This window comes from Netta rufina (assembly GCF_964035555.1).
Source record: "Netta rufina genome assembly, chromosome: 7".
NCBI classification, from domain to species: domain Eukaryota; kingdom Metazoa; phylum Chordata; class Aves; order Anseriformes; family Anatidae; genus Netta; species Netta rufina.
This window is the reverse complement of record NC_140130.1, coordinates 2,978,274-3,002,053: the sequence shown is the minus strand read 5'-3', so window position 1 is coordinate 3,002,053 and position 23,780 is coordinate 2,978,274. Positions and strand designations below refer to the sequence as shown.

General features: G+C 39.9%; 1 protein-coding gene across 4 annotated transcripts in view; it reads left to right on the top strand.

Moving 5' to 3' along the window:
- The window catches only part of JMJD1C (jumonji domain containing 1C), a 153,195-nt gene extending 129,415 nt beyond the window's left edge, over positions 1-23,780 (top strand). Inside the window, exons 11-26 of one of the 4 annotated variants that reach the window (XM_084290058.1) lie at positions 2,421-2,622; positions 4,238-4,452; positions 5,253-5,405; positions 8,048-8,137; positions 9,516-9,643; positions 9,825-10,038; positions 10,524-10,738; positions 11,199-11,477; positions 11,888-12,056; positions 12,489-12,579; positions 12,697-12,827; positions 13,660-13,782; positions 14,784-14,923; positions 16,818-16,994; positions 22,156-22,287; positions 22,653-23,780. In XM_084290058.1, the coding sequence (XP_084146184.1) occupies positions 2,421-2,622; positions 4,238-4,452; positions 5,253-5,405; positions 8,048-8,137; positions 9,516-9,643; positions 9,825-10,038; positions 10,524-10,738; positions 11,199-11,477; positions 11,888-12,056; positions 12,489-12,579; positions 12,697-12,827; positions 13,660-13,782; positions 14,784-14,923; positions 16,818-16,994; positions 22,156-22,287; positions 22,653-22,742 (2,549 nt within the window). In that variant the 3' untranslated portion in view covers positions 22,743-23,780. Of the gene's footprint in view, positions 1-2,420; positions 2,623-4,237; positions 4,453-5,252; positions 5,406-8,047; positions 8,138-9,515; positions 9,644-9,824; positions 10,039-10,523; positions 10,739-11,198; positions 11,478-11,887; positions 12,057-12,488; positions 12,580-12,696; positions 12,828-13,659; positions 13,783-14,783; positions 14,924-16,817; positions 16,995-22,155; positions 22,600-22,652 lie in introns of those variants that run through there. The other 3 variants (XM_084290057.1, XM_084290059.1, XM_084290060.1) reach the window with 3 other exon arrangements.

The window sequence follows — 23,780 nt, the reverse complement described above, 5'->3', positions numbered from 1 at the left end:
TAGGGAAATAGGAATTTCAATTTATATGTAATGCTGTTGTGTGTACCACATTGTAACTAGATTTGTCTAAAAAAGAGAAACTGGTCTGCCAACCGGAGTGATTTTATTTAAGAACTTACCTTATTTTTTATCCTAATTTATTCTTCTCCGTGCAGTATTCTTTTGTCTTTGTTCTGGTTTAGTTGAGTATGAGAAAGTCTACGGCTACTTTTTGCAAGAATTTTTAAGTACAGTTAGGAAGAAAATGAGCACTGCTCCCTGTAATTACATTCTTTGGCTTTTCACTGCCTAGTGTATGAAGTTGTTCTTGTAGTATCCGAGAACACTTGATGCCGAAGTCCTACTGTGTCCTGGCAGTGATGCAATCTGTCTGAGGTATTTTGGCTTGGGTCCAGTGATAGCATTATTACTTTTTCTTTTTTTTTTTTTTTTCTTCCAACTTAAGGGGAAGATCAAGGAGAACACACCCTCTCTTTTTTTTAAAAAAAAGTGAACTGTAGATATACATATATTATACATATACGTGTAGCAGGCTAGGTCTTTGTGATCTTTGTATTGTTGCAAAGGATTTTTTTCATGGGTTTGTTTTAGAGGGGTTCATTCGATAACTTAAGGGAAGGCAGTGTCTCCTTGGCTAGTGTTACAAGAGTATGAAAGCAGTATGTTGTAACACATTATGGTATTGTTTCATGGGATTCAGGTCCAAAAATGGGTAGGAGTTTCGGGTATTCTGTTATTTTGTCCCTAGCACAGCATGTGTTCTGTACCTTGACGTATTGAGTCTGTCCCATGGTAGCAGTTTTCCGTGCTTGCCTTCCTTTCCTGACATCTCAATAGACCCAGGGGGGTTTCTGTTTCTTCTCCATGACCCATTAAATAGATGAGCATTTCTGATACTTCTAGCAGTTTGTCTTGGGTCAGCATCATTACAATTTCTGAGAGAGCTGGTCAGAGATCTTGTTAAGTGGAGGACTTTCCCCAAAGGTTTACCCAAAAACATACTTAGCTCTGAGCTTTCAGGAAAGAGAAGGTCCCCGGGGAGCGGCTGCCTGGGCTCCCTTTAGGTTGCTGAAGATAATTCTGCTTCAGCATCTGGGGCTCGGTGGCAGTGGCCACGTGGGTGGTATCTGGATACTGGCAGGGCTGAAAGCTGCTTTGTCCCGCTGCCATTGCTGGAAGCCCTGGGAGCCCTTGTGCTAGCCAGAGTGCTCAGAGCTCCGGGCTGCAAGGCTCCCTCCCGCAAAGCGAGGAATGTTACACTTCTGCAGGCACTGGGGGTCTTCCAAGTTCCTGCCCCCAAAATGTGAAGTCTGGCAGCTCCCAGATGACTCCAGGGGTCTCTGGATCCAAGGCAGAAAACAGTTTCTTTTGGGCTAACAAGTCTGCACTTTGGCCTTTTCTACTCTCAAGCTTTAATCCAGTTACCTTTGTGCTCATCAGGTGAGTTGGGAATGCGTTATCTAGGCAATGAACTGAGGCATAAAGAGTCTGTCACCTGCAAAGTTTACACAAGAAGTCTGGCAAAATACAGATCTGAACCCAGGTACCAAGTCCAAAGTTAGCACCCTAACCTCTTTCACCCTGCATCAGATCCGTGTTTACAGGACATGAACTTTCAAGAGTAGCAGTAGATTAAATGACAGATACTCCTATCTATCTGCAGATGAAACTGGTGCCACTTATAAAAGTCATTAAATCGAAAGCCTGGTTAAATAACAACAGGGTTCAGTTTCAAAACGCGTATGTGAAAATTGCACGTATTACTCAATAGAGCTGCTCCTTGTGTTACTCAGGGTCAGGCTGACTGACTTTGATATTGAAAACAGAATTTTACTTCTTGTTTTCCAAAGCCAACAAATTTGAAAGAAAGTAAATGAATTCTCTGTTTCCTTATGCCTGATACTTTACACTAAGCTCAGATGAGTTACACGTGAATAGGACTGTTCTTCTGTAATTATAACTGTACAACCCTCAGCAAAGTAAATTCCAAAGAAGCAGGATGTCTTTTTTTTTTTTTTTTTTTAAAGCTCTGCTTTAATTCATTAAATTACTGCCTTCTTGCATACATTTTCACTTGAAACAAACTGCAAACCTTTCCTTCTTGGCATATTGTGTTATTTTACGTGTTTGTAAGAGTGAGGTTCTCTCTGCAGTTCCACAAAGTAGAGTGGAATATTTGGTGAACTGTACACCTAATTTAAGAGAAAATAGCAAGTCCTGGGTGTTCCTTGTAGCTCAGCAAATAGGTAACTGTACTCCTGCATGCATAAGTCTAATGGGTGGAAAAACAGAAGTAATAATGAAGTATGTTATGAACACAACAAATGCACTTTGAGAAGTACTGAATGCAGAGTGATCTAACTGTGTTCTGAGTATAAGGGCCTGCGGTACATCTTCTGACACCACTCTTGCTTTTGCAGCTGGTATACCTCGCTCAGTGTTAAAAGATTGGCGCAAAGTGAAGAAGCTGAAGCAAACAGGAGAGTCCTTCTTGCAGGATGATTCCTGCTCTGAAATAGGACCAAATTTGCAGAAATGCAGAGAATGTAGGCTAATAAGAAGCAAGAAAGGTGAAGAACCAACTCACTCACCAGTGTTTTGTAGATTTTACTACTTTCGACGGTAAGTGCAGCTGTCTCCTGATACGCGGTGTTTTAACTTAAAAGTAATACTGACAAAGGACTTGTGTGCCTGAAAGCGTGTCTGATTTTTCTGGCTCAGTTTGCCTGATAAAAGACACTGCCTAATTTAGCAGTATTTACATTTGTATTTCTTACTTCTTTTGTGGATTGACTTCATTGCTGTTTGAAGCTTTATAGCAAAGACATCAGAACAGCTGCCCAGTGTACCTTAGGCAAGCAGAAGATGTAATGCATCACCATCACACAGGTGTCTGACATTTGAAGTGGGATTTTCAAAAGGCAGGCTTCAATTACTCTGGACAAGTTGTACAACCACAGAGTTGCGCTAATTCATAATTGTTCTTGTGCCAGTAGATGGTGGGAATGCTGCTTGAGGTTTATGGGAGTTTTCTGAGGACAGAGGAGTTCTGCCTTCCCTTTTTACAATTATGGCAAATCGAGGAAACTCGTAAATGGGGAAGGAAGTTCCCAGAATGCAGCATAGCGTGCGTGGCACAGGCAGCATGGCTGTCAACACAGATCCAAATGGCGTTAATTTGCACGTGGGCTGTGTTGGCAATATAGAGCCAACATGTTTTGGAAAGGACATTGCTGTTCCCTGAATTGACTTTAATTCTTTTGGATTGAAGCTTTAGTTACAAGAGCCAGTAGACCTACGAGGATTTGTTTTAAGGTTGGACTCAGAATACCTTCTGTATAAAAATATTTGATTCCCAGTGTGGCAGAGTTAGATTGTGAGCTGCTGCTTCTGTGTGAAAAAGAGAACATCAGTGATAAAATTTCTTTCAACATTTTCAAACACAGGCATGGAATTTGTTTTGAATTTCGTGGGGTACAGTTCACAGCATTTTAATAATTTTCATTATGATTGCATACTAGGGCTTGAATCTAATGAAGTTTGCACTACTGTTGGAAGTCGTTACTGTAAAAGAAAACTCATCTTTTCTTCAAATTGTTCATTTAATACCCATCTGGATATCATTTTTGATACTTCTGTTTTTGTGACTGCTTTACTGACAATACTGTAAAATTCCTTAACTGCTGTGATAATCGCCTGTGAATAATGAATTACCTCGTATTACGTGAGAGAGATGGAATAATTAATTGTTGCTGATTATAGGTGGGGTTAGTAGAATGGCTTTGGGTAGGATCACAGGAAAACCTTCAGTTATTTTAAAGGTGGTATGTAAACAGTATTTTGTAGTAGTGATCTGTTCTGCCTGGAAAGACTTGAATGCAGTGTTTTAACTCCTATTCTCTGAGAGTGAGAGCAGTAGGATTGAAAATATGAGTCAGACTGAGTGATTGCTGACACAGATGCTGTGAAAATTAAAGGTGAGGAGTAGGTGGACCCAAACTTTGGCCAAACAAGAAGGAGAAGATAACTTTCCATCTGCAATGTTAAAGCAGTGGTAAATGTTACAGAGAGTGAGTGATGACTATACTGGATCCAGTGTTCTGCCTAAAAAGTTACTCCTAATTTCCATGTTTCCTTACTGTCTGCTTTAAGGCCATTTTCTGTAATTTCTGTAATTAGTAGGTAAACTAAGCCACCTTGTAGGATGTGCAGTTAAACTATTTGTTTTCGGTTTTAGGTTATCTTTTAGTAAGAATGGAGTGGTTAGAATAGATGGTTTCTCCTCTCCTGATCAATATGATGATGAGGCGCTGAGTTTATGGACACACGAAAACTATGAAGATGATGAACTGGACCTAGAAACTTCTAAATATATTTTAGATATCATAGGAGATAAATTTTGTCAGTTGGTAACATCCGAGAAAACAGCCATGTCCTGGGTGAAAAAAGACGGTAAGGAAATCTCACATGCTCTTTCTGGTTTTGGTGTTGTGCAGTTCTGTTGAGGTGTTTGTGTTGGCCGTGACCCCCTGCCCCCTTCTGAGCTGCTTGCAGTACCAGGCTGTCACCTTTTGATTGAAACAGGCCGTGTTGTTCCGTTGGGAAGGGGCAGCAGCCTCCCTCGGTGGGCTTTGGGGCTGGGCTGCAGGCCTTGGTGGGTGGTGCTGCTGGGCCAGGGCCAGGCTGCCGCTGGGGCTGGAGCAGCCTCGCTTCCCAGCGTGGCCGCCAGCTCTCCAGCCAGCTCCAAGCCAAGGCCCGCAGCGAGCCAGTAGTGCTTCCTGCCAACAGATGTTGTGCTTCCAACGTGCCTTCTCTGCAGAAGCACGGAGCAGAATGCAACAGCGTGGGCCTTGCAGCGCATGGGCCTCCTCCCCACCGAAGCCGTGGTTGCTCTGTTCTGGTCCACAGCACGTGGGTGCAGGCTGGGAGCTGGGTAGGGGCTCTGCTAATTCCCCCCAGTGCAAGGAGGACGTACTTGTAGCTCCCATGTAGAGCAGCAGTATTCTTCCTGTATTACTTTAGTCTTTGTTTTTTAATCTCTCTCTAGTGTCTTGACACGGACACTGAGGGGTTGCTGCGTAATGCAGCTAAGGGGGTATATGTTGATGGCCTGTTCATGAGGGATCATTTTCTTCCTCCACCCCTGGCTGCATCTGAGGGGAAAATCACGAATGCTTCATCTATTACGACCATTCATTCTGTGTCTTGCATTTAAATTTCAGGCCTTTTATTCTGCTTATTTTGTATTTCAGCCAAAATCGCATGGAAGAGAGCGGTGAGAGGAGTCCGTGAGATGTGTGATGCATGCGAAGCCACATTATTTAACATTCACTGGGTCTGCCAAAAATGTGGATTTGTGGTCTGCCTGGATTGTTACAAGGCAAAGGAAAGAAAAAGTTCTAGAGGTCAGTTCTTTATGAACTAGAGTGTTGTATATGCTGTTTATTCTCACTTGCTGTAGAGCTACTGATCCCTACATGTAACTGACTTTCTGTAAAGCATTTAATTACTACTTGTGTGTTTTGGTATCTCTTAAATCTTTTTTGCCTCTTTTTTGTAAGTGTAAAATCATTCAGAAAGTAACTGCTGTGGGGCTACTTTAAGTCTTTGTCCACTTTTCAGTCTTCTGTGCATTGTCTTGGCTCACGTGTGCCTTGCAGGGTTGAATCTTGTTCATCCACTGCAGGACTGGCATTCCACCTCCCTGTTTTATGGTAACTCATTGCTGCTAGGGCTTGATCTGAGGGCTTTCTGGAGTCTTCCCTTCAGAAATGCATTCTTTATCTTCACCTTAGCTTACCTTTTATTATTAAGAAAAGCTTTGCAAAGAATTTAAAATGACTGTAAATGGAGGTTTTAAAAACCAAAAGTCTATGCATGTACTCATTTTAATCTAATTCCTGTGTTTTAATGGAAAAGTCTAACTTGGTTTGTAGAGAGGTGTAACAGGACTGACTTACAAACCTGTGCTTTCTGAGTTACCCAGGTTGTTTAAAATTGAAACAGGGAGTGGCTTGGAAGATAGATCTGGTCATTCAGCTCCCTGCTGTAACATTCCTGCTCGGGCTGCTTATTCGAAAGAGCTGCCTTCCCCTGGGTGGCAGGCGTTGTGCCCTGGCACAGTACTGCAGTGAAATACTGTGCCAGGAACAGATTAAAATATAATGCTGTTTTGAAAAGCATTTCCATGTTTGTCATAGCAACATAATGTCACATATGTGAAAGGTTAGTAAAATAATGTGTAAGTATTAGATGGCAAATCTTTAGTAAATGGAGAGACTCCCATCCACTTTGTCCTTGGCTGTCAGTGAGGGGCCTCCTACACCGCGGTTGTAAGATGTTCCCTGAGATTTTCATCAAAGCCTGAAGTTTCTAGGGAACTGACTCTGGTGTTTTCCAACACCGAGTGCAGTCGTTAATGCTTTCATGTGGGAGGCTGCTCCAACAGCCCTTAACTGGCTTAAGTCTGTGTGTGCGCATGTGTGTGCATCCATCTGACGTGGCTTGGGATATACTCTGAACGCTATTTACCCTAGTGGGAACATGCAGTCAGAGGCTTTTTATAGTGCGTGTGTGTTAACCAGCCAGGAAAATTTTAGTAAAATGTCTTCAAAGTTTAAAAAAACAGTATACAGAAGCAGGCTTCTTTTCAGTCTTCCAGCAGGAAGACTTTCTCCTTACTGTTCATCACAGCATTACAGGCAGAAGTATATCTTCCCTCTCCCCAGTTTTATTTCTAATGCTTCTGTAGGGTTCGTGTGAAGCAGACCTCTACTTTGGCACTCTTACAAAGTTGAGAACCACCCACCCTTCTCTATATAATACCACTTTATATTACACCATTTTTCCTGGAACTGGCAGTTGTTTTTACAGTTGCTAGATGTAATGGAGAATACACTGGTTTCCCGCTGCTTCAGCAGGAATGTTAGAGGTTTAAATATTCAATATTTAGGTATTTATCAATGACTTTTCTTATTACTTCAGTACACGGATGAATGTGCTTCCGTTGTTACCTTCGGGCAGTTCCTGGCACCATCAAGTGGAATGCTGTGTTACGGCATTTTAGTGATCAGATTCATTAGGGAGGTGCATGCATGTGATACGTTGTTTTGATTTATGTCCATGTTCAGTGGTATAGCTAACGAATCTACTACCTGTCTGAAAGGAACATCTGATAGGATGTGTGTATGTTACAGCAAGAAAATAATACTTTAAACATGCTCCCTGCATCTTTTGGTGCACTCTCTTTAGTTTGCATTTCTAAGTGAAGAGCTGAGCAAACTGGTAAAAAGATCTGAAGAATCTCTTAAAAGTAGCAGTTCAATGGGGAGGATGTAAGACTGGGAATTGAGAGAGAAACTGCGTTCCTTTTGCTGCCCAAAATCACATAGCAGATCGGTGACCAGTTGCTTGGCCAGACATTTTTCACTCTCATTCTTTCTCTGTCTTGTCTTTACATTGCACTTTTTTTCTGGCAGGGACAGGCTTCCTGAAATTTTGTACAGAGCCTCTCTCTCTCACCAACTCGGCCCTCCCTGATGCCACAAATGATTCTTAACCAGTACATACACACTTGTGGTTTCATGGTTGCTTTAATCTGACAGAAATCCACGATGCAACTTCCCTCTCCTTTGTGCCACCAGTAACCTTAATGCAGCTGCATAGTAGGGCCAGATCAGAGAATCGATTCAGTTGAAAATCCATCTTCTTGGTGTGGTCAGCCCTCTCTGGGTGGAGGACAGCCACTTTTAGTTGGCAGCTCCCTAAATTCAATAAAGTGGAATATACTTGGAAGCTCCATGGTTATTGATAAGGGTCTACATTACAAATGCTGCTATTTTAGGTTTTAGTAGTATTAAAACGCCTTTATTCTTTTATTTTCTTTGAAAAGTAGCTGTTGTATGCAAATACCTGTCATGCAGGATACCAGTACAAAAGACTTACAGAGTGTAAAAAACCGTTTCTAACTAAAACCAATCCAAATACGTTATCTCTGTCTGTGTATCATTGTAAGTAAAGTAAAACAATTGGCAATGTTATTTTACAGATAAGGAGTTGTATGCCTGGATGAAGTGTGTGAAGGGACAGCCTCATGATCACAAACACCTGATGCCAACACAAATTATTCCAGGCTCTGGTAAGACCTCCTGTGAACAAGCAAGATGTGTTTTTCTCCCAGGTCTTTCTGTGAAGAGAGGCCACAGTAGCTTCTTGAAACTTCTCATTTGCCATTTAGAAATCTGCAAATTGTGTCAAATCATTGCAGGAAGGCAAGTGATTCTGGGCAGCTGAACAGTGAGGGGCGCAGATGAAGAAGAGAGGAGGAGATGTAGGCTGACAGGTGTCTGAAGGGGTTTGGCGACAGGCAGTGTGGAAACTCAGGGTGTTTGTTGAGAATGTTTGTACCTTTCCGAAGCAGAATGAAGAAGCCAGAATGTACTAATGAATCTGACCTCATCTATTAAAAGAAAATTTTAGAACAGTGCTGTCAAGGAGCATTATGGGGCACCAGTTTAGGGGCGATTTGTTTCTCACTGTTCATTTATATCACATACTGTCAAATTTGTTTTCTGTTCCTCCCTGCCCTTGGGGTTTTAAAAAAAAAATAAAAAAATTCACAGTTTTGGTTGGAAGTCTGATCGAGCATCATAAGGCAGAAAGCAGTGAAGGAGCTTGCAATTAATGAAAAACAGCAGTGATTCTAAACCTAGTAAAGTTCAGAATTTTTCTTACATGCAAGCCTTATAAAGAAGCATGGTTAGGTGTGGTCATTGTTAGCATTGTTTTTGTAATGTCTGGTAGCATTGATGCAGAGCAGAGAAAACCCAAATGTGCCTTTAAACCTGTTAAATAAATTCCCAAGTTATTTTAAGCTGGAAATACAGATCCAGTCATTATTTTTATGGTTTGTTGCATGTTAGTTCAGGTAGAAATAAAGGCTGGTTAGATTCCATAATATATTCAAATTGTGACATTCCCCAGAACAGGCTCCATTCTGAAACTGGTTTTAATTTTAAATTGTGAAGTGAACCGCTCATCTGGAAATGGCACAGAGAAGACTGCCTGTGTAACCTCAGTTCTCTTCTTCTGTGCATATCCATTACCAAACAGTCTTACATTACATGATCACATACTAATTTTTTTTGTCAAGACATGGCTCGCTTCGGTCTGTTGTAGTTTGATGGTTTTATTAAATGAAGCAACACTGCACCTGTTGAACAGTGAGGAGTAAATAATGAATGGCTGGCTTGTTGCGTGCCACATGATGGGAATGTGGAGTGACGTTCATATTATTCAAAAGAGTAGTATGCAATTATTTAATTAAAGATCTTGGCTCTTTTAGTGTGAGCTTTACAGTCCTTTTATAGTAGTTTTGAGTGTTAAATCTAGCATTTTTAATAGCTTATGTTTTTAAAAGGTTTGTGGGTAGCATCTTATCACAGCATGTACTGTACAGTAGGCCACAAAACGATTGACAAGAACTGCTAATGTCTTCCTTCTCAATTGTCTTCTAGTTTTGACAGATCTTCTAGATGCTATGCACAATATTAGAGAAAAATTTGAAATTAAATCCCATTGTCAGTGTACCAGCAAGCAGAACACGCAAGCTGGCAAGCTCCCTGCAATGAATGGTGTGTCTCAGGTGAGTCCAAAATGTGTGTAGACACGGCTGTCTGTTCAGATGTTCTGATACTTGTGGATTTTCGTATTTGAACAGTATAAGTCACATTTTAGTTTGCATATGCAATGTTTAAATGATATCAGTGTCTTTGAAATACATTAAGGCAAAGTTACATACTTAAAAATAAATTTGTTCTTTACAGGTTTTGCAGAATGTCCTTAATCACAGTAATAAAATTTCTCTGTGCATGCCTGAGTCTCAACAGCAGAATACCCCTCAAAAGTCTGAGACAAATGGTAACACAAGTCCAAGGAGTGATGTGAGCACAGACAGCAAGTTAACACCTCCTGAATCGCAGTCACCACTGCATTGGTTAGCTGATCTTGCAGAGCAGAAAGCCAGAGAAGAAAAGAAAGGTAGGTATATGCTTGATATTGTTATACCATGTGCATGATTTTGGGGGCACCAGTAACAAAGTAATTCAATGCACTAGAGAAAAATCACTCTTACTTTCTGTTCAGCAAAAAGAAAAGGTGATGCTCTTTTTTCCCCTTAATTTTAGTCTTGAAACTTCAATGCCTTCTCCTGGTGGCATCAAAATTAGTTACCAGAGAAGCCACTGGTAGAATGCATGTGTAATATGGCAGTATTTCCAGCTCCAGCATCTCTCATTTGTGACAGGTACTCACTCAGCTGCATGTCTGAGATGCTGAGGAAGGCCTTTTCATGGTCACAGTGTTTGTCTGCATTTTGAAGGATCTAGTTCATCCTCTGGTGTGTTTTCAGGTGCGCTAGTGCTACAGTATATTAATGAGCACTATAAAATGCAGGGTACTATTGTGTTCCTATGCCTGCCTCATGATACACCAGTGTAAACTCCCAATGATTATTTTTGTTTTAGAGAACAAAGAGTGTCCTTCTGGAAAACATTCAAAGGAGGAGAAAGACCAGGATAATTTGGAGTCCCAAAACTGTAGAAGCTCCCCTCCTGCATCCCAGAACAATGAGCAGGGCTCAACCTTACGAGATTTGTTAACAACAACAGCAGGCAAACTGCGTCTAGGTTCTACAGATGCTGGTATTGCTTTTGCTCCAGTTTACTCTACAGGAACAGCAGTAAGTGTTTACAAGATGCATGTTTTTTATGTCAGGATTTGAAAATGTGTGGCACTTGTTATGATAGTTAAAGCATAGTGATAGTGACAGGTGAATTGCCTTTTTTTCCCCAAGTTTTCTCAAAGGAATTAGCGTTTATATGCATATATGTACATACATGTTTGCTTAAAATGTATATATGTAGTGATAATTGATACGTACTATGAAGAAAATGTCTGTGAAGCTAGATAAAGCATTTACTTGGCAACATGAAGGAAGATTCTAATATTCTGAGTTTTGTTTTAACTGTATATTTTTAACTTGTTCCATGTAAGAAAGCTTGTGGTTCTCTACACAGGAAGTATGTAACTGTAAGCTTCTAATTGACAATGAAATGTCATTCATCTGGAAAAAAAAGGTACCACATTAATTTTATTTTCTTTCACTTTGTTTAAACACACTTTTGTTTGTTTTCTAATAGAGTGGCAAGAGTGGTCGGACTATGCCAAACATTCTCGATGACATAATTGCTTCAGTGGTAGAAAATAAGATTCCACCAAATAGAGCACCAAAGATAAATGTAAAATCCGAAATAAAAGATGAGCCAAAGGATGAAAGGAAATGTGTTCAGGATGACGGCAACAAGTTGTACAGTGATATTCAGTATTCTTGGATCTGCGATAAGCATGTTTTGTGGCTCAGAGACCATAAAAACATTAACAACTGGAAGCTTTTCAAAGAGTGCTGGAAACAGGGGAGGGTAGGTATTAAGCAGTTTGGTCTATAAAGTGACCTCAGTATGAACTCTGGAGGACGTGTTACAGGACAAAGTTTGTGTAACCCCACATCTGAAAACATGTTATTAGCACATTTTGTTACAGCTAATACAGCTAAAAGCTAGTCAGGTATATTCCACATAGGAACCTTGTGTAGTTGAAACTTCACTTAACTGCTAGTAATTAATAAGGAGCCACTGCTACGGAGATAGAACCTCTGAAAAGATGTGTGATGTCTTGGGTATGGTTGCTGTTGATGGAAGTTTCTATAACAGCTCAGTGTGACCAAAACCTTCAGTGTACTTTTCAGATAGATTTCTATTACAGTTTTAATTCAAGGAGGTGTTTTCTTTATAAAGGATAATTACTACTTTTTTTTCTTTTTTTCTAACAGCCTGTTCTAGTGTCCGGTATGCATAAGAAAATGAACTTCAGCCTGTGGAAAGCTGAGTCAATTAGTCTAGATTTTGGAAACCAGCAGGCTGATATCTTGAATTGCAAAGACAGTATTATTTCAAACTCCAGCGTCAAAGAGTTCTGGGATGGTTTTGAAGATGTTTCAAGTAAGTTGTTTTGAATTACTATCATGGAAGATTATTATAAGCTTAATTATTATCATGTATTGTTCCATAGATTCTAAACATAGTCAGTGTTAGAAACTGCAATTTAAAGCATTATTTTGGATCTCAAGGCTTTGAAGAAATTTTAATTTAAAAAGAAAGCTGTAGATAATCCGTTTCAAGAGAATGTGATGAAAACTTCTATTTTGTACTAATATACTATCTCCTCAGTTAGGTCTGACTAAGAAAATGAACAACTTCACCGGTTCCTTAATTACTTAAGTGTGTTTTGTGTCTTTCTTGAATCTCTAACTTAATCCCATTTTACACATGAAGCCTTTATATACAGCTTAATATTTCAGTTGTATGTTTTAGTTGAATAAAGTAAAACACCTGTGGTGTATTAGTTCATAGTAATTTCTGTGTTACTTGCAGAACGGCAGAAAGTAAAAAATGGGGAAACAGCTCTACTAAAATTGAAAGATTGGCCTTCTGGTGAAGATTTCAAGGCTATGATGCCAGCAAGGTATTGGAGTTTAATATTTAGATATTCTTAAGTCAATCTGTTGGTTTTTTTTTTTTTTTTTTTTTCTCTCTGTGTAATGACACAAATTCACAAATTATTTTTTATTTTCTTCTCCAGATATGAGGACTTACTGAAAAGTTTACCCTTGCCTGAATACTGTAGTCCAGAAGGAAAACTAAATTTGGCTTCTCATCTGCCAGGATTTTTTGTCCGTCCAGATTTGGGACCCAGACTATGCAGTGCATATGGTGAGTATGCCCTAGAAGTGTAGCAGTTACCTCTTCCCTTAAAATTAGAGATATCATTTGTTAGTGCTTGATAGAAAGCTGAACTTGCATAGAGGATGGTTACTGACTGAACGTTGGAGAAATCCTTTACTGACTGGGATGTTAACAGTACGTGTACCTCAGCCATGAGAGTTTATGTGCTTCTGAGTTGGTCTTTTCTTGTGTTGTTACAGTCTTCTGAAGGAGATAAATGATTAGTTACTTTAACACAGAGTTCCCATCTTCAGTAATTCCATATGACAAAGGACTTCATGAAATATTAGTGTTTATAATTCTAGTCATAAACAAATCTCAGAACTTTTCTTGTAATTTTTATCTGTGTTGTATATTGTACACTCAAAAATCTGTTTAGAAAAGATTGTTTCCCTCAGACCTTTTCCAGCTGCTCCTTCTTTTGCAAACAAGCTTGTTCAACTCTGGTTTACAAACTGTTTTAATGGCATAAGAAATGAGTTGTAATTTGTGGCATAATGGTTTTGATTTAAAAAAATAAAAAATAAAAATAAATCTAGATGTCCTTTAAAATGAACACATAAAAGATAGCAATTAAGAATTGGTCTGAAGAACTGAGTCATTAATGACAATTATATGTAATACTGCTCTAAGGTGTAGTGTTCTGACATGTCCTTTTGACTTGAGCATATATTTTGTCACCTCTTAGAACTAAAAATAATTTTCCTCTTTGGGGATTTATTTTAAATAGGAACTTGGTTTATAGCCAGGCATAAAATTAAGGCTTTGATTGCTTTTGTATTGACTTTAATTTTACCCCAAATTTTTATTTGTAACATAGGTGTGGCTGCTACTAAAGACCATGATATAGGAACTACAAACCTCCATATTGAAGTTTCTGATGTAGTGAACATCCTTGTGTATGTTGGCATAGCAAAAGGCAATGGAGTACTTTCCAAGTCAGGTAAAGCTCATTGTAAATCGGTGTAAATAGACTGAAGGTGTCACTTTTAAATTTGACACTGCTTTCTTGAAGTGCGTGAAGTACTAGCTTAAACTGGGGAGCTTCATTGTCTCAAGATTGTCAGCAAATAAATTCTGCCTAAAATACACTGCAGTTTATGAATTAGGACGTGGTATCTCAAACTCATTAAATTTATTTAGTTATTTATCTATTTATGCTATTTATTACCTGTAATTGATGTTCCATTCCTGTGGTGGGTTGGTAGAGATAAAGAAAGTTCTAACGTTTATGTCAGATGATGTATTTGCCAAACCCTCTGTTTATTCTGCTCCCTGTGGATGCACTGTGTTCGCTTTATTCTGTTTGGGCTATAATGTAATTTTTCAGCACTGGGGAGCTTAAGTTTTTGTATGTTAGCTCTCTCTATGAGGTTCATTGCCTATGTGAATATCCTTAAATCACTGAAATAGTTGTATTTCCTTTCCCTGCTCTGTTGTCCTCTGATTCCATAATCAGCAAATGTAGATTAAGGGTGCAACTAACAGAACTGCAGTGTAAGGTTTGCTGTCTTTGATTTGCTTTGGAGTTGCTTGTGTATGCACCAAGTTAAACCAGCAAAACTTCAGCAAATGGAGGGAAGTCTAGTTTATTGACTAGCTGCTGCAGAACGGTATGAAAAACACTACTACTACTGACTGCAGAAGAACATCTTTTTCGTCTTAATTTTTTGGTCCCAAACCTGCTTGTTTATTTCTGGTAGGAGAAATGTATTCTAACAAATTGGAGAGATGTAAAAGGGAGATTAAAAATTAAATGTGGCTTTAAAGGTAATTACAGCATTTGTGTTATAATGTTCTAATTAAAGAAAATGAACAAAAAGATCATTCTGTTGTGTTCACCAAACTTCTATCTGTGTAGTCTCACGTGACAAATTTGGAAAGATGTTTTGCTTCAGTTCTTCCACTGTCTCGCTCTTGAAAAATATTGTTGTAAAATCCTAGGAGTACTGAAGAAGTTTGAAGAAGAAGATTTGGATGACCTCTTAAGGAAGCGGTTGAAAGATTCAAGTGAATTACCTGGTGCTTTATGGCACATTTACGCTGGCAAAGATGCTGACAAGATAAGGGAATTTCTGCAAAAGGTTAGATTTACAGTGGATGTTTATAAAATTTAAGTAACTGTTAAAGGGGGTGTGGGGCAAAACCTCCAAACCCTCCCACCTTGCATAGCATAGGGGTGGAAGCAAAATTCTCTTTTTTATATCCATAAATTAAAATCAACTGTTGCATCAGTCAATGAATGAAATACATAATGTGGTATGTACTCATGTCTTAAGAGTTACAGGTAGTCCGAAGGTTCAGGAGAACATAGAGATTATTCTTACTCTTTTCTAATGTAATTTTTTTTTTTAAAGTTATTCTTATTTATTAGGATTTAAATGATAATGCTTTTCCCAAATGCTTGTGTTACCAAATGCTGAAATATTTGTGAATTTTCCTATTAAAAACAAAAAAACAACCTTCAGTCCAACAACCACTGATCTTCTTAGGGACCAATCTTCATTAGCTCAGACAAAAAAACTGCCTTGTCTCTTAATGAACTTGAAAGCAGTGGGGATAACGTACCCAAGGACAAAATTCTACAACGTGACCTACTGCACAGGTTACTCTTCATTCAGCGTGTGATGAACAAGTCAGAGCCACCTTAGAACCTCCCAGGTCATTACTTACAACGTAGGACCAATGGTCACCATTGGTCACTGGCAACAATCAGTGCCAGTACATTTAGAGATACCATACTGGAATTGACTTTCTGAGCCCTGCTTTTAGCAAGTTTTCACATTCTAGAAGGTGGTCTTGATGGATGACCTCAAATTGCCAATAATAAAACTGAAGCAGTTGCTCAAGGAAAAAATCATCAAAAGAAATCTTAACTGTCTTCTGCTGTGGCAGTAATTTAGATGAGTTTTAGCTGGGTAAACAAAAGGGGGCCATAAATGATCTGGAGACCGTTTCTACCACAAGCAGGAAAAGCATAGGAAATCTAGCAGTAAAAATTCTCTTGGACTGTAAACCTGTATTTCAGTCCCATGGCCTCCATCCTCTGGTGACTCAAACATTCGCTCTTTGGCAAGCTGAACTGTGGGGAAAAATTAGCACTAAAGAACAAAATTACAGCTAATGCCAGGAAAATATGAATTGTACATCCAGGCTTTTCTGTATATTCAAAAACTTGATGCTCCTAAAGTAGAGGTGGTGGCTCTTAGGTTTGGACAAGAAAGCTGGGGGTGGCTGTGGTGAACAAAAGAGTGAACACAAGGGAAGGGTGGGCAATGCATATTATTCGGAGTTTCTTCTTTAGAGCAATTAAGGGACACTGTGGAACTCTTGGAGCAACAGGTAGAAACAGAAAGAAGTATTTAAGATGCTGTGTCACTAGGTTTGTCATTTGCTACCAGAGCTTGCCACAGTATCCAGAACTGAATCTCATGCCGCCTTCTATTTTTGCTGTGGTGGTATTTTTGAAATACGTAATTGCAGATCAATTGATGAATGGACCACGGGACCACTTTGTTTATAAGAGAGAAAATCTCAGTAACTCGTTTAGTACAGGAGAGAGGTGATTAGTACACAGGAACAGTTTCAAGTCCTTCATCACATAATTAAGTATATTTAACATTATTATGAATAAAAAATGTATGTTTTCCATGAGATAATTGTCTCTGGAGTCATGACAGATGGATTGGATATATGTTTTTTTTTTTTTTTTTTTCTGTAGTCACTGTGATTCATCAGTTAGCAATTGATTAAGGGTAATACTTTTTCCCTTGTGATTAACCTCATAAGAAAAGGCTGTTGATGGTTAAGTCTAATGCTTTGTCAGGAAGTTGTTTTTTTTATTTATTATTTTTCACTGTCCATCATGAGCAGTACTGTAGCTTTGTAAGTTAAGTATATGTAGGTACGTGTACAACTTAAGTAGCAAAAGTTTCAGCTTCTTATAAAAGTAACTTGGGATCCTTTCTGTACTTCCAGATAGCAAAAGAGCAAGGCTTAGAAGTTTTACCAGAGCATGATCCAATACGTGATCAGAGTTGGTATGTGAACAAAAAGCTTCGGCAAAGACTTCTTGAAGAATACGGAGTAAAAACCTGTACGGTTATTCAGTTCCTTGGTGATGCTATTATTCTACCAGCAGGAGCACTTCATCAGGTAAAATGCACAGGTTTAAAGACATAAAGGATTAAATAACATATATGTCATCAAATACCTTTTTTCAAAAACAGAGTGCACTTATTTTCAGGTTAGATTTTCTTACTGGTAAGTGTTAGTGTATAGGAATGTGTTACAAGCTCTATCTGTTTGTATAGATAACTAGCCAGTACTAACAAACAATTCAAACATTTGAAATACTGTATATTTCTTCTTCTAAAATGAAAAATGATCAGACCATTATTACTTTTTTCCCTTATTTCATGAGTAACTTTCTAAATAAACTGGTGCTAGCTAGGAGAGTATTAAGTTAACCTGTCTTCTTCTAAACCCAAGGTAACTTAACCCCTGGAGAGGCACGGGGAAGGAACCCAAAAAGATAAACACCTAGATGTCAAGTGTCCTCTTGTTTTCTGCCTTCAGCTACAGGGAATAGCAGAGAAAGTTTGTGTATAGTTAACAAGATGGTTATGCAACAGGGTTTGGGTGTTGGTTTTCTGCACCATATTGAGTTCCTTTATCCACAGAAGGTACATCAATCACCAGGAGTTAGCACTGTCCCTTCAGCAGCTTTTCTTGCCATCAGGAGTGGTTCTGCTTTGGCAGAGCTGGCTGATTTTTTTTTCTCAGTTCTGTAAGAGAAAGTACTACCAGTAGAGCAGTCTTACAGGAAGTTTTATGAATTTGTGCAGCAAGCTTTAGTCCTCCCTGCACATAAATCTTGTTACTGTTTTTTTTCCCTCACAGTCTGCAAATTTCACCTCTTTAGTGGAAAGAGGAAGAAAGCACGATTGTTTACATGTGATTTTTTTACATTGTTCTAGTCAGTCTGTCTATCTGTCCTCCCCCATATGAATTTTGTCCTTTTAAAACAGGAAAGGGAACCTGCTTTCTTGCTGCCTTGCCAGCTGTCAAGCACCACTATTTAGGTAGCTGACAGTCAAGGAATGAGGAACATCCCCTCCCTGCAGTAGGGGTTGTAAACCATCTCGTTATTAAAGATTCATCAGTGATCTGCACTTGGGTTCAAGCGAGGTGAGGCCTTTCTGAAGACGCCACGGTTTGGTTTCTGATCTGCAGATCAGCTTCCAGCTCTTCGGAGCACAGAGGGAGCAGTGGCTTGCTGTGTCACCGTGACCAGAGCACTGGGGTTTTCTGCGTGACAAAAAGATGACTGGGTTGTGGTGATGACAAGTGTCATGTCCCTGCTCTGTCTGCTGGCTATGGCAGTTGCTTGTCCGTTGAAAGCAACAGGTATCTTACCCAGACTAGATTCCTTCATCACTCAGTTTCACTTGGCTGTGTTAACCCAGGATGATCTGCGTGGATTTGTTTGCACCAAAAACAAACGAAGCAAGCAAGCAAACAGACAAACCCCAAATACTGGGTTGTAAATTGCCTTTCCCTTTGACATGTCTCCAGTGGCTGGCACTTTCTAAGCCCTTACAAAAAGGTGAAGGAATGTCTGGTGTTGCTGATATTCTTAGCTCTTGTCAGGTTAAAGCAGTTTGGATTCCCATAGTCAGTAGGATTTGTGTTGCATTCTCCATTAACCTTACTCTGATCTCTTGAAACAAGGGAGATCATCCCAGATAGACTGAAAAGGGAACCCACAGAAAATCATAAACATACTAGGAAAATTGTTTTACATAGCATGAGGCATTTATATAAGGTATGCAGAATATAAAACATGAAGTTGTGGGACAGTTCCAGGCTTCCCTAGAGTTTGCAGGTTTCAGGGCCAAAAATAAGACCACTGTTATCTTTATCTCGTTGGCTTCAAACTCCAAATTGCTTTTGAAGTGGTAATGCTCTAGCTTCTGGCACCAAGGAGTTAATAACATGGTGTTTTTAAAACCGTAGTGGGTGAAGCTGAGAACCTTTTCATCTTCAGTAAGTTCCTGTGAATCTGCCACGTAGGAGGAAATGAAAGCATCGTGTTCTTTCATGTACATGTACAGTACTCTTTCTCTATAGAGATGCATAAATACTGACCTTAGGGAGCAGCACCAACACTTCATATATACAAAGCACATTTAAACACTTAAAAATAAGTCTGAACAAGAATACGTACCAGGTTAAGTTTACATGTTAAGCATTTTAGGTTTACATGTTAAGCGTTTCAGATTTACATGCATATCATGAATGCTTAATGACTAAAACTGGATGACAGTTGATAGTAAATTTGGTGGTAAATTAGCATTTTTATTTGCTCATCTGTAATGTTGTGGAACAGAGGAAATAAGGGCAATGTGTGGAGCTAGGGAGCCCAGTTGCCTGTGATCACTGTGTGGTGTAGTCAGACACTTTTAGCCTGGAACCTGTTAGGTTTGTTGTCTCATACTTATTCCGATGTGCTGGTCTAGAATTTTACCGCTCTTAATGTGAGGGAGGTTTAGGTTTTTTTATATCTCCTTTTTTCTTTCCAGCTTCTGTGGATTCACATCTGGCTTAAAGTAACTTGTTGTTAGTATTTTATAGTAGCATAAACAATTCCTCTTGCTTTCTGAAAAAAAAAAAAGGGTGGGGGGATTTAGGGTGTAGTGTTGGATTTGCCGCTGTATGGATGCTTCCCTTTAATGTACCTTGAGTGTTTCTCTGTAGGTTTTTGTCCCCTTGGCTGTACAGGTAGAGGAGCTCAGAAGTGTCCTCTGCTTTGCTAAGATCGGGGTCTCATTCTTTCTCCAGTGCTTGCAACAAACGCGCCCTCAGCTCTCCTGCAAACATTCTTAGCTAAAAACCCACCTTTGTTCTTGTTCTTTTGAAGGATATGCTCTTTCTGCAGCTCCATTCTGGGTCAGCCTGTATCACAGCCTTCTGCCAGGGATGTCCTCCTTGGTTTTAATTTGGCGATTCTTACCCAAATTTGCAAAATATTTTAGTGATAAATTGAAAGATAGCAAGACTTGAGTCAGTGGTGGAAATGTGTTGTTCAGACTAAATGCAAAAATTGCTTTAGTAGAACAGGTTATTATAATGTTGTTTTTTTATAACTGTATTATCTTGATTAACAGCGGAATTATATATTGCAAAATAACATGCTGCAGGTAATAGGACATCCTGGAGATATTAGGATAAGCAGGTATGTGAAGGGCCTGGGAGCTGCGTATGCAGAGCTGCCGGGCTGCGTGCTAGCCCTGGGGTCCGGCCGTGCAGGAAATGGCTGATGCACAGCATGAGGACAGGAGGGAGGCAGGGGTTGGACCGCCCTTTCCTCCAGCCTGGCTGAGGTCTGGGGCTGTTCAGATGCTCACCCATCTCCTGCGCCCTGCAGGGAAATCTCTGCTTCACGTGGGCTGAGGGTGAAGCCACGCTCTCAGCTCAGCTGCAACTGGCACAGTCGTGGGAGTGTTGTAGTCCTCGCCCTGCGAACCTCAGGGGAATCGTTGCTAAACATATTTATGAGTGTGTCATGATAGCGGTTGGCATTCTCAATCCGTGTAAGCAGAACTGCCTGGGGGCTGTCAGCGGGGCATTCCCATGTTAAGCACCAGACAGGCAAGGTAAGATCTGTCTTCCCCCCAAAGACCGATAAGACAGGCACTGGCTGGGAAGGTTTAAGGCACAGCAAAATGAATGATGTGACAGCAGCGAATCCTGTCAGCTCTGTGATGAAGGGAGGCAGCGAGATGGAATTGGTAACATCCTGCCTCAGTGAGGAGAAAGTGAACGAGCTGTGTGGGATTTGCATGGGGTGAAAAGCAAAACAAGGGCAGGTATGGACTTGAAACAGGTGAAAAGCCTGCGAGGGAGGAGAGGGGGCTGGAGCCAGCCACCCGTCTGCACAGAGCTCAGACATTTCACCTGAAGCTCTAGGAAACTCCCCGAGCGCCTCGTGGCGGCACCTTTGCAGCTCTTCCCTCACCGTGGCTTTTTTGCTCTCTGGAAGTTGAGGCCATGTGGCATCAACAAGCCCTCTTCAGTTCCTGGATTGCTTCACTTCTGATGCATACACAGAAGGAAACTCTACTGCCTTGTCTTTCCTGATGAGTATGAGGTTGCAGAAGCCTGATGTGCAATGCTAGCATCAAGCTACATGTTAATCTCTAGGATTTCGTCTGTAAAGGGGTAAGCCACCTTACAAAGACTCTGGCAGTGTTTCTGAAAAAGAAAATAATTTCAAAATAAAGTGCTGTGTCCTCAGCTGTGTAGGCCATGAAGGTTTGAACGTCAGGCAGCACAAGAGAAACTTCAGACACCACATTAAAAAAATCTGGATGTTACTAGATGCAAGCTTAAAATCTGGGAGCTGTATCAGTAATGAGCAGGGTGGGATTGTTGTTTGCTCCAGTAGCAGAGGCACCCCTCCCCACTCCCCAGAGCTTTGCTAAGTTTGCAGAATTGATGTTGCACAACTTGGTGAGCAGCTGTTAGAACTTGGGGAAGGGAGGTTTCTGACATGCCACAGAAGTGGTGTAATTTGTAGAGGTTTGAGGGTGAATCGTGGTAACGAATATTATTTCTGAATAAGACGAACAGGAGCCAATGGGTCACAACCAGGAAGCAGTTTCCCTTTTCTTGCCCTCCAGATCTGACCTGGTGGCAGGAGATGGTGTCCATTTCTCTCTGCAGGTTCCTCTCATCAGTAAAGGAAACATTAAGGGAAAAAGAAGCATTTTTGTCCTTTGTGGACCTGCTGCTTTATCCATGGCTTCTTTTTTCCTTTTAAATATTTTGACCAGGAATTACTTGTCAGTGAGCACAGCAAGTTCTGCCTGGCCAAGTTTGGTGGCAGCTTGCAGCGTGCCCAAGTGGCCCAAGGAGCCGGGTCTGTCAGGCAGGGCTGCAGCTGAGTCGGGCTGTGGTGCCTGCGCAGTGTTTTGGCAGTGGCTGCGCAGCAGTGCTACACAGCAGCAGTTCCTGTACAGCTGCTAAGAGGGGGGAATCGCACATCAGGGTATGCTGAACAAATGTGGGAGCTGACTGCAGGAAGAAGTGCTAGAGCACTGACAAACGTGTTACTGTTCAGCGTCTTCTACCAGAAGCCAGCTTACCTAAGTTGAATAGGCTTAATTGCTCTTGATATAAAATGTATAAAGGCATCCTTCAGTCTGATAAGCACGTGGTTTTAGAGATCTCAAGTCCCACTCTTTTCTCAGGTGTCTCTGCCAAAGAACAACCCCAAAATACTAATTATCACTCTTATTTTTATTTTGGATAGGTGCAAAATTTTCACAGCTGCGTTCAAGTAACTGAAGACTTTGTGTCTCCAGAACATCTTGTACAGTCATTTCATTTAACGCAGGAGCTGCGGCTGTCAAAGGAAGAAATCAATTATGATGATAAACTGCAGGTAGGAAATGAATTCGGCTCTGGAAGCTGTTGTGAAGGCAGGGCATGCTCGGGCTCATTGAAATGCGGAGCAGTGCGTGGAGCTACTTCCTCGCTGCTGTTCACACAGAATAACAATGAGCAGCAGTATGAATGCCAGGGTGTAAATGACTCTGCCTTGAATTGCTGTTTCTATTTATTTATTTCACATAATGTTTTAAAATGTGTAAAAAGGTGTTTCCTTTTGCACTGACTTGATTCTTCAGCCTTCCTTTTTTTTTTTTTTTTTTTTTTTTTTTTAACATCCATTAAGCTTAGTCCTAACCGTAGTTACTTTTAGGAGTTCCTTAGGAGTAAGCCTTACTAAAATGTCTGATGTTCTTGCAGGTTAAAAATATCTTGTATCATGCAGTTAAAGAAATGGTGAGAGCGCTGAAGATTCATGAAAGTGAAATGGAAGATATGGAAGAGAACTAAGCGCTCTCTGCTTTTTTGTGTTAACATCAAATGGAGGTTATTTTTTTTCTAATATATGAACAGTATGCACACTAATTTAAGCTTCACAAACCATCAGTGCCAAGAAAATATAGTCATCGTATTTACTTGCTAATGACACTGCAACGGTAGAGCTTCATATCACAGCCACTGTGATTACGTGTTAGACTTGCAAACAATGAAGCAGCGTTCTGCTGTCCTGTATTATAATGTACATGAAGTTTGTGAAATGTCAAAGATTTAAGATGATGTATTTATTTTTGGAAAAAAACACAAAATTCTATGCTATATTGTTGATCAAATGTAAATGTGACTTGTACAGTTTGCTAAAATAATTCAGATATTTTTCACTACATTGAGACAGTTACTGTGAGAGTAGGACACAAACACCAGCTATTGCCTGCATTTGGGATCTTGCTGAGTCCGCACAGCAGTCATGTCATAATCTGAAAATTACTGCCAAATAATTGTAAACTTTGTAAAATATAAAGTATATAAAGTAGATATTAAATACAGACACTTCAGTATTTTATTGAAGCTATTCAGTGTACAATTAAACGTTTTCAAAAGGTGTAATTTATTTAAAAATTGTCTCATTTTGGTAAAATTTATGTGAACTTTTAAAGCTAAATATTAAACTTAATATGCTATGTAAATATATACATATATACATTCAATGATGTATTTTTTTAAAACATTGGCTTGCTTTAATTTGTTAAAAGTGCAAGTGTTACACATGCTTTGTACATTGAAGTTGAAAGGGGTTTTACATTTTCCATTAAAAGAACTTTATCAAATGTTGTCTCGTTGTGTTTGTTTTTCATGTTGGTGGCATATTTGTGACAGCCCGAGTCGTTCATTCACAGTAATTGCCAGTGCATCTCTGCTTCGATGTCGTTTATTGTAACGCTTGAAATGTTCTGCCGTGGTTGATGTGCGCCGTTCTGCCCTCTCTGGGTTTGAAACAAAACTGCGAAGGGAAGTGCTGGAGCACAGTTCAAATGGCTGAGCCAAAAAGAG